The sequence below is a fragment of the Chiloscyllium plagiosum genome, chromosome 42, assembly GCF_004010195.1.
Source record: "Chiloscyllium plagiosum isolate BGI_BamShark_2017 chromosome 42, ASM401019v2, whole genome shotgun sequence".
Classification (NCBI taxonomy): domain Eukaryota; kingdom Metazoa; phylum Chordata; class Chondrichthyes; order Orectolobiformes; family Hemiscylliidae; genus Chiloscyllium; species Chiloscyllium plagiosum.
In genome coordinates this window covers 1297789-1308723 of record NC_057751.1, presented here as the reverse complement: position 1 = coordinate 1308723, position 10935 = coordinate 1297789, and the positions used below count along the sequence as shown (strand labels likewise).

Here is a 10935-nt window from a genome sequence, read left to right as displayed (position 1 = left end):
ACACACACACACACACAGGGCGCACGCACGCACGCACACACACACACACACACGCACACACACACGGCACAGACTGACACGCACACACACACCGGGCACAGACTGACACACACAGACACACAAAGGGCACAGACTAACACACACAGACAGTGACCCTGTGTGCCAGTCAGAAACATCGAGCTCCTTACCTTGACGGGGAAGTTTCTCAGCGAGCCGGTGAGGTTCCCAGTGTTACAGCGGAAGCTGAGTTGTGGTCTGGTACCATGCACCTGGCCTTCCCTGTTGGGGAATGGGTGCTCCCTCTGGAATGCTGTGCAACTGAGACCCATGTATCCGGCTGGCTTCACCAGGAACGCTTCCACTGCAATGTTTGTAGAAACCTGTGGGGAGACAGTCCGAGCTGACTGTGCTGAAATCTCTGAAGGTCAGCCCCAAACCCCATTGTCATCTCATCCCAAACACAACTCCTCCATTTCCATCCCAACCCCAGCGCCACTTCCCCAAATCCCAATCTCTCACAGGGATTGTCCATCACACACCTCCCCCACCTAAACATCACATCCTCCTGTCAGCAGCAAGCTACTCGGTGAGGCAAGGTTCCCACAGTGATGGGATCTCCCTGTGCCCCGTGGAGATGGAGTGCCTGCAGTGTGGGATCTTGCTGCATCTCCCTGTCGGTGTGAAGCACAGACGGCCTCTTCAACCCAGATGCCCCCTGGCAGCTGGCTGTGGGCAAGGGACCACAGAGAGTGCTCAGAGGGAGTGGGAGACCAGGGAAGAAAGAGATTGATCCAGGAGAGAGAGAGAGAGCAGAAGAGAGTGAGAGCAGAGAGATAGGGGTGGAGGGGGGGTTGGACAGGGAGCCTAAGAGCCTGGGATGGATGGAGAGTTTCCCGGAGCGTTACCTTGGTGATGGCCTGGGAATCCGACGCCAGGGTGAGGACAGCGATGTGTTCCACCGATCGGACAATCCTGGAACAGGCAGCACTGTCCTGCTGTGCCATCCACAGAACATGTTCATCCACCAACATCATATTACTGGCCATTTCCACAACCAGGTCACTGAGCTGCAGGGGGGAGGAGGGAGGGAGGGAGGGCCGAGAGAGAGAGAGAGAGAGAGGGTGGGGATGGTCAGTGTTTCTATTGGAATGGGAATTTCACATCCACCAGCAGCTGGTCCCTCATACAGGAGAGTGGCAAGGTGATGAAACAGCATTCACACTGTGACACCATCCAGAAACCCCCAGGCTGACCCGTCCCAGTGTCCATTCGATCGTCCCTCAGGCTAGCTCAATCCTTCTCACTGCAACAGGACCCTGCTCCAATCCCCCATCACATCTCCCTGGAATATGGAGAAACAGATCTGTCTCCCAGACCCTTCCATCACCTTGACCCTAACAGTCCGACAATTCTGCCTGGCACTCACACCTTGGTCCAGTCAGCACTGTGACCTGAATGGGATCGAATCAGCACAGGGCACTGTGAATAGAACTGGATCCTGTCCTTCCAGGACAAAAACAGAAGTTGCTGGAGCAACTCAGCAGGTCTGGCAGCATCTGTGGAGAGAATCAGAGTTGAGGTTTCAGGTGCAGTGACCCTTCCTCAGAACTGACAGCAGCTGGGGAGAGGATGGGAGATGTGCAGGGTGGTGGGGAAAGGGAAGACACAGGTCTTTGTTTGCTGGAGACAGAGATGTTGACCAGGGAGCAGGGTGGTGTACTCAAGTGGCATACATCTGGAAGCTCGGGTTGTTCCTCCCCGGGACAGAACGTAGGTATTCTGAGAAACAGTTCCCACTGGAGGGGAGACCACATTGTGAGCAGTGAATGCAGTAAACTAGATTGGGGGAAGGGCAGGTCAGGTGTGTTTGGACCCTTGGACACTGAAATGGGTAGGTGTTACAGGGGAAGGGGCCCTGGGGATATTTCCAGCATCCACAGTTCAGTGGCTGATTTGAGCAGTGCTCCCTTGTGCTGTACGGTTGGTTCTAAATACGCCGGCTGCCGTTCAAACAGATTGAAGCTGACACAACAACATTACACGTCCCGAGTGTGGGGTTAGGGTCAGCACAAAGGCTGGTCCACACATCCGGAGGCAGGAGGAGCACGCAGTCAAACAGAAAGAAACTGATACATTACATCATGGATCTCAGCGGTGAAGCTGATGAATTTCTCAATCATCTGAGCCACGTAAATGACATCCATCATATCACAGAAATTGGCAGCTTCCACTGTGTAGGCCAGCAACTGATGAGCAAGGGTGAGGGCATTGGAACTGTTAATGGGCATCTGCAGACCACCCATGCACGGGGAGGGGTGGGGGGGGGAAAGAGAGAGAGAGAGAGAGAGAGTGAGACAGAGGTCATGCATCCAAATATCCAGCCTGAAATGTGAAAAGATCATGAATATTCCATCACAGTGTCCAGCACATTCTCAGGTACACAGGTAATCGATCAATTTCAACACAGATATCCACCATAAAGTGCCATCAAGCTGCTCATCAACCCGTTCCATCCCATCCCATCCCATCTCCATCAGACATGAGGTCAGTACAGTCGCTCGGTGAATGGGCTGGATGAACCCAATGGGTGGGATTGGTCAGTCTGCTGCTGTCCAGTTGGTTCAGAGGAGCAGCAAGGAGTCTACACAGGCATCGAGACCGGCCAGGAAGTTAGCAGCTGGACTACAGGGTGGGGAAATTGCAAACTTGGCAGGAGGAGAGATTCCAGAATTGCGGAGTAGAAGGGGAGGGCCATAGGAGACCAATCCCAAACCAGACAACGTGCAGGTGGTTGGGAATGCTGAGAAAATTGGAGGGGAAGGGATAATTCACTCTGTCAGACTTGGTGGAATCACGTGAGTGTGTGCAGTTGATGTCACCTTCTTTAAGAAAGGACAGGAGACAGGAGGCTGTTCAAAACTATGCAGCAAAGGTCCCACCATCTCATTCCAGGGAAAAGGACCTTCTTGTCTGAGGACAGCTGGGTCAGATCGAACCTGCACCCATTGGGGTTCCACAGAACAAGAGCTAACCTGACTGAACCCAAAGCCAAGGCATACAGACGATGCTGGAAGGACATTTCCTCTTGGAGCTGGGGCTAGAACGAGGGGGCAAGCTTTCAAAATGAAGGGTCTCCTGTTCAGGAAGCCAGCGTTTGCTCTGAGAGGGTGGTGAGTCTGCTCAGCTTGTTTCCCCAGGCAGCAGGCTGATCCAGTGGGCTTCAGGCAGATCTCATTGAGTTTTGGGTAAACGAGTGGGTCAAAGGTTCTCAGGGGCAGGCGAGTGGGTGTGGGGGGGGAAGGTGCCAGGGCAAAGAGCAGAGAACTGCCGATGCTGGAATTCCAAGGTAATCAAACAGGAGGCTGGAAGAACACAGCAAGGCAGGTGGGGAACCCTCCCTGAAGACTGGAGGTCTCTGGTTTGTCACTGAATGGTGCAGCAGCTGTAAAGGACTCCAGCTGCTGTTGTCTCCACAAAGACAGCAGCTGGAAGGGTGCACGCCGATGACAACAGCAGTGACTGGACTTTCTTGTTTCAGGGCAGACAGGTATCCACTAGCTGGTGACAGGGGAATAGTCTGAGCTGAGCAGCAGCTCTCGCACGCCTGGGCTGACTCACCAGGATGAAGGTGTACAGGACCCGGGTGTAGTCATTGGTGTAGAGACACTCGGAATAATCCGCCTCCTCCCACTGGCCTGAGCGCTGGCATTTCCGGGAAGTCCTCTTCTCCAGGGAGACTCCGTTGACAGAGCTGGAAGGATAGGGATACTGCAGGCACGGCTGATAGACAGTTATCCCAGCCAGAGTACGAGGCCACCTAGCAGAGAGAGAACAACATCCTGTGTGACAATACAAACGCGATCCTGCTCAGTGACCAGTGCTGGGACCCCTATTGTTGAAACACATCGAAATGATTGGGTGAAGATTGCAGATGGTCTGGTTTGTAAGTTTGTGGATTATACAGAGAATGGGGAGCTGCTGATAGTGAGGAGGATTGCCAGAGGATTCAGACAGCCTGGACACTTGGGCAGAGAAATGGCAGTTGGAGTTTAATATAGACAAATGCAAGGTGATGGATTTTGTCAGGTTAAATACAGAAGGGAGGTTTACCATAAATGGCAGAACTCTTAGTAGTATCAACATACAGAGGGATCGAGGTAGACAGGTCCATGGTTCCCTGAAGGTGGCAACACAAGGGGATAAGGTGTTCAGGAAGGTGTAGGGCATGGCTGCCTTCATCAGTCACAGCATGGAGTGTGGAAATTAGCAAGTCATGTTGCAGCTATTGTAGAACTTCAGTTAGGCCACATTTGGAATATTGATCTGGTCGTCACATCACGAGAAGGATGTGGGGTCTTTGGAAAGCATACAGAAAATGTTTATGAGGATATTGCCTGGTTTGGGGTGTTAGCTATGAGGAGAGATTGGACAAACATAGTTTGTTTTCACTTGAACATGGCACTGGCTGAAGTTTACAAAATTGTGAGATGCGTGGATAAAATGGATAATCAGAGTCTTTTTCCCAAAGTAGAAATATCAGTTACAAGAGGAAGTAGGTTTAAGGTGAAAGGGGGAAAGTTTAAAAGAGATGCAAGAGGCAATATTTTTACACAGAAAGAGAGAGAGAGAGAGAGAGAGAGAGAGAGGTGTGTGTGCTGGGCAATGGCAGGACTGGACAGCAGGGGGATCCCTTTACCCACACAGCTCGACCTTCTGCCTTACCATGGAGTTCAGGGTAGTCCCTGGCTCTCAGCTTTCACTGTCAGTGTGCTGCAGCCTGCCCTCACAACACTCAACTGCAAATTACAATCTCACCCTAACACGGTGCTCCAGGAAGGCTGAGGGAACAAGGGTCTCAGGGCACGGCTGTTTCCCTGGGGTTGCACCTTGACAGAGCAGACACCAGGCTCATGCTGTTATCCAACGGGGTAGTGGGGTCTGTCATAGTGTCCTTCCCCATATCACACAGCCTCCCACAGCCAGCACAGCCTGACTGAATACTGCCCTTTTCCAATGTCGTTCTCACTCAAAAATAACGAGGCTGAAAACAAGCTAACCCTGTCGACCAACACCACGTCCTGTCTTTGTATTTACAGCTGTACCCTAGAGGCTTCCCCTGAATTTCCCGAGGCTCAGTAAACTGGCTGACAGCACAGTGCCAAACGACACCAGGACTAGCCCATTTACCGAGCTCCAGTTGGACAGGCAGGATGTTGGTAGGGAGCACTGTCACATGGCTCACACTGGGGTCTCACCCAGGGCTTTGTGGCTTCAGCGGCTCTGAGCAGAGACCCCAGGGTGCCTGGCCCCAGTCTGGGAAGTATTTGGGCAGAGTGTCGAGAACAGGAGTTTCTGTATGTGCCCTGACCCCTGGCTGTGAACAGGGAGGTGCTGAATCACAGAAGGCACGGTGTGGGGAGATCCTGGCTCTGTTCAGCAGCTCTGTCTGTGGAGTTATGAAACTCCTTGGGCCCTGGCCTGGCTCACTGTGAAAGCATCTCACGTACACTTTGACAATCGGATTCAGGCTTTCTTCAGAAAGCAGAGAAGCAAATGGGCGGGGAGTCACGTTTTATTGGGAACAATCTGGCAGGTTCTCCCTCCCTTAGTGTATCTCCTACATACAGCCCGGCCTCTGGACTCTCTGATATTCCCTATCCTGCCCTCAAGCTGGGCCTCTGCATTAATTCAAACCACATTTCCACGGTGTCTCCCAGTTTGAACCAGCCCGTGTTATACTTTCTTCCACTGCCAAATGCATTCCAACACCTATAGCTCGTGGCCTGCAGACATTACCAGTGCCATTTAAAAACCCCTTGTTCCCACACGCTTTTAGAAAGTATACCCTGTGAGATCCTGCTTTAACCCTTTATGTGACTGTCTCCCCAGCTCTGTGCCAAGCACTCAGTGATGAAGCAGCTCAGCCTGGCTCAGTGAGTGTTGCTGTTTCTGATGTGACATTCACCTGAGGCTGTGTCTGTCCCTCTCGGGGGGGGTTTGGAAAAGATCCCATGACTATATCCGAAGGAGGACTGTCCTGAGGCCAACATTTACCCCTCGACCAAACAACACAACATCATGGTCCAACAAGACAGATCCCACAGCAAGGACATCACCAAATGCTCAACACCTCACTGGTGGCAAAGTCTCTGGGAGCTCTGCAGACGATGACAGGTCTTTAGGAAATCATGAGGGGCACGGATAGGATAAACAGCCAAGGTCATTTTCCCAGGGTAAGGGAGTCCGAAACTAGAGAACATAACTCAAAGGTGAGAAGGGAAAGAGTTAAAAGGGATCTGAGGGGCAACATTTTAATGCAGAGGGTAGTGCATGTGTGGAACAAGGTGTTAGAAGTGGGTACAATTACAACATGTAAAAGACAGTTGGATGGGGACATGAATAGGAATGGGTTGGAGGGATATCTGCCAAATACTGGCAAATGGGACTCGATCAGTTTCAGATATCTGGCCGGCATGGACAAGTTGGACTGAAGGGTCTGTTTCCAGGCTCTATAACTCTGACTTCCCTTCTCCCTGCTCCCTGCTGATGTTTCTGAGGATACAGCTGTCCCTGCTGGAGGTGGGAATTGTTTCTTGGGAGGTACAGCTGAACATAGTGAAGACAGCCCCTAGTTCAAGCTGAGGGCAGACAGACATCCACCTTGTGGAAGGAAGGAGACAGGGCCTCAGTGATGGCCATGGGAAAGTTCACTGAAACTGCCCCATGTCAGTCCAGCTCAGTCTGACAATGCTGCTCATTCGGGTGAAAGGTCGCTGGACTGAAACAGTGACTCTGTTTTCTCTCTCTCTCTCTGCACAGAGGCTGCCAGAGTCTCTCCAGGTGATTCTGTTTCTGTCTGACACTGCCCACTCCCTCCCGTTGACACACACACACACACGTCTCACACACACACGTCACACACACACACGTCACACACACACACACACTCACACACACACGTCACACACACACGTCACACTGACCTGAACTCTCCCCTGTTGTTTGTGACCTGTTCAGCCTGGCAGTACGTTGCAGATGTGTCGATCACCACAATGTCCACTTTCCTGGATACTTTGCCACGTGATGTTGTGATGACACACTCCCATTCCCCACTGGCAAGCAGGTAAATGTTTGAAAGGATTAGTTCACTGCAAGACACAAGCATGAAGATCACTTTAACCCTTGCATCAACTGACTGCAATTCAAAAGGAAGGAAGATGCCTTTCAGTCAGTCTCACTTCAGTACATTGAGTACAGGAGTTGGGAGGTCATGTTGCGGCTGTACAGGACATTGGTTAGGCCACTGTTGGAATATTGTGTGCAATTCTGGTCTCCTTCCTATTGGAAAGATGTTGTGAAACTTCAAAGGGTTCAGAAAAGATTTACAAGGATGTTGGCCAGAGTTGGAGGATTTGAGTTATAGGGAGAGGCTGAACAGGCTGGGGCTGTTTTCCCTGGAGCGGAGGCTGAGGGGTGACCTGATAGAGGTTTACAAAATTATGAGGGGCATGGGTAGGGTAAATGGACAAAGTCTTTTCCCTGGGGTCGGGGAGTCCAGATCTAGAGGGCATAGGGTTAGGGTGACAGGGGAAAGATATAAAAGGGACCTAAAGGGCTACTTTTTCACACAGAGTGTGGTATGTGTATGGAATGAGCTGCCAGAGGAAGTGGCGGAGGCTGGTACAATTACAACATTTAAAAGGCATTTGGATGGGTATATGAATAGGAAGGGTTTGGAGGGATATAGGCCGGGTGCTGGCAGGTGGGACTAGATTGGTCTGGTCAATATGCACAGCTTGGGCCGAAGGGTCTGTTTCCATGCTGTACATCTCTCTGACTCTGTGAGTGTGCAATTGGAAACGATGACAATGTCGGGTCGACACAGAGTTCCAGTCCTAGCTCAGATTGATTCTCACTCACTCACGCTCCCAGGAGTCGACAAGTTTATGAACAAGAAAAGAAAAGATCAAGTGTCCAAGATTGGGGAAAAGGAAGCTTCGAAAGATTTCATGACAGGCATGAGAAAAAGATTCCATTCGGGACTAGCCCTCTGAACCCAACAATATTCTGACCACTGCTCCACCATCAGTGAATCCTTTATCCCAAGGTGATAGGGTTGTTACAAAGGTGTATGGTGTGTTGTTCCAGTCCTGGTTACCTCATTATAGGAAGGATGTGGAAGCTTTAGAGCGGGTGCAGAGGAGATTTACCAGGATGCTGCATGTCTTATGAAGAGAGGTTGAGGGAGCTCAGGCTTTTCTCATTGAAGTGACGATGGATGAGAGGTAACTTGACAGAGGTGTTACAAGGTGATGAGGGCATAGATTGTGTGAATAGTCAGAGACATTTTCCCAGGGCAGAAATGGCAATCACGAGGGGGCATCATTTGAAGGTGATTGGAGGAAGGTTTAGGGGAAATGTTAGAGGGAGGTTCTTTACACAGAGAGTGGTGGGTGTGTGGAATGCACTGCCAGCTGTGGTGGGACATGGATGATTGGAAAATGAAGGGTATGTAGGTTAGTCTTCGAGTGGGATAGAAGGTCACCACAACATCGCGGGCCGAAGGGCCTGTATTGTGCTGTATGTTCTATGTATGACTCTACCTCGGGCCAGAACAGCTACAATCAGTTTCCTTCGGGTGAATGTTTGTGCAGTCACTGAAAGCTCTTTCCCTTTAGCTGTTCTCTCTCCCTGGGCCACTCCATGCACATTCACCAAACTGTTACTCCGACCTTCCAAACAAATCCCTGCCCTTTGGGAATTCAGATGCCTCTAACCTCGAGCACACATTGCTTCTGTGTCTGTATGTGTCTGTGCATGTCCATGGTGGGGGGTGTCTATGTTGGTGTCTGTACGTGTCTGTGTCCACGTTTGTGTGTATATGTGTGTGCCTGTGTGCGTGTGCAAGAGTGTGTGTGTGTGAGCGAGAGAGAGACAGAGCATGTGTGGAATTTTGGAATTGTTGCTTTTCAGTGCACTAAACCAGGAGCCCTGATCTGATGCGATAAGGATTGTAAACACCTTATTAAAAGTGCATGCACTCAAGCAAAGCTTCAGACACCCCGACACCACTTCCAATTACAAATCTAAAATGGAAGTGAGCCATTTCCCTGTTCCTTATACACTAAATACCAAATTACAATTTAACTTCAACTAACGTGTCGCTCCTGGTGAGAAAGACTGCTTGACAGTGGGGGAAAGTAAGCACAGGAAGCTGCTGTGTTTGTGAAGTGGTCATTGCTGGGATTCCCTGGGGCTGTTCTTCAGGAGTTGGTAGACTGTGAGTGTGTTCAGAATACCTGGATATCAGAGAGCAGTCGTGAATCAAGCTCTCGACAGTGATCGCAGCTCCATCCTCCTGTGGCTGTACCAACATGTTGTTATGGTACCACAACACCCTGGTGCTGTTGTCCAAATAGGTCGCGGTGCACAGGAACGGCAGCCGATCCCCTTGGAAAACTACCTGCCGAAGGGATGGAATCAACTGCAGGATTGGCAGCTCCAGTGGCCCATCTAGATCCAGGAGAGAATTCAGTAACATCAGTTCATCAGCAAGCAGAGGTTATCACTTTCCCACTGTCCCACCCTTTCAAACCTCCTGTGTTCTCAGCCTTGCCCCACAACCCAATAATTCCTCTCTGCTGGAAGTGTGTCTGTGATCCCCTTTCAGGGATTATTCCTGAAGATGCTGTCACTGCCCTCCCAGACTTCATTTCTCTCCAAACTAGACTTTGTTCAGAAAATTCATCCAAAATCACATTGCTGAACATGTCCTCCTGAGTACCAGAGTTTGGAATAAAGTTTAACTTGTTACCAGCCAGCTTATTCCACTCACTACGATGGTAACAGTCTTTGTTGTTGTGAAATCCATCCTGTCCCAGGTACACACCATACAGAGGGGAGAAACATTTCACATTCACTCATTAAAGAAGGTGCTATTGATCTAACCTTGGGGACACAGCACGCCTCATCTGGATGTGCCCCAATGGGTTTGTGGGATTCGGGATTTCACCAACCCACAGTGTAGAAGGCCCACAGCCCACAGTCACTGTGCTCTGACCCCGGACAGCAGCAGCAGCTACAGCCTGCCCCAAGCATCAGTGTGTCTGTCAGCACACAGTCCCTGGGCTGGGCTGCAACACTGAGGGCCGACACTGAGGACCACTGCCTGCTCTGGGAGACTGGCTTCCCTCCAATTGCTGAACCGGCTGCCCCAGCTGCTGCTGGCCTCAGTATGTGTCTCCCTCGAACCCTCGTGCCCGGAGCTGGGCAGCTCCTCCCAGTACAGGTACACACTGCACTGAGGAGGTTCCCTCACTCACAGCCCCCTCAAGGGAAACATACTGAAGGCACTGAAACGCCAGGCCTGGACAACAAGCAAACAGCCCAGCTCCATCCTGCAGCTTAGTTAGGGAGAGCCGGCAACCAGGGACTCTGTCAAATGGTGCAACAGACTCCTCTGGGATCCACACGGCAGGATCCTGTCTCCTCTGGGATCCACACGGCAGGATCCAGACTCCTCTGGGATCCACGCGGCAGGATCCCATCTGTTGTGGTTGTGTTCGCCGAGCTGTAAGTTTTTGTTGCAAACGTTTTGTCCCCTGTCTAAGTGACATCCTCAGTGCTTGGGAGCCTCCTGTGAAGCGCTTCTGTGATGTTTCCTCCGGTGCTTATAGTGGTCTGTCCCTGCCGCTTCCGGTTGTCAGTTCCAGCTGTCCGCTGTAGTGGTCGGTATATTGGGTCCAGGTCGATGTGCTTATTGATTGAATCTGTGGATGAGTGCCATGCCTCTAGGAATTCCCTGGCTGTTCTCTGTTTGGCTTGTCCTATAATAGTAGTGTTGTCCCAGTTGAATTCATGTTGCTTGTCGTCTGTGTGTGTGGCTACTAAGGATAGCTGGTCGTGTTGTTTCATGGCTAGTTGGTGTTCGTGGAT

The 10935-nt window shown here is 51.0% G+C and overlaps 1 protein-coding gene across 1 annotated transcript in view; it reads right to left on the bottom strand.

The window, feature by feature from the left end:
* The window catches only part of LOC122542964 (adhesion G protein-coupled receptor A2-like), a 95187-nt gene that overhangs the window by 16717 nt on the left and 67535 nt on the right, over positions 1 to 10935 (bottom strand). The window contains exons 5-10 of the mRNA XM_043681106.1: positions 9300 to 9513; positions 6984 to 7148; positions 3619 to 3817; positions 2139 to 2288; positions 906 to 1067; positions 189 to 380 (exon numbers count right to left, since the gene is read on the bottom strand). Coding sequence (XP_043537041.1) covers positions 189 to 380; positions 906 to 1067; positions 2139 to 2288; positions 3619 to 3817; positions 6984 to 7148; positions 9300 to 9513 — 1082 coding nt within the window. The remainder of the gene's footprint in view (positions 1 to 188; positions 381 to 905; positions 1068 to 2138; positions 2289 to 3618; positions 3818 to 6983; positions 7149 to 9299; positions 9514 to 10935) is intronic.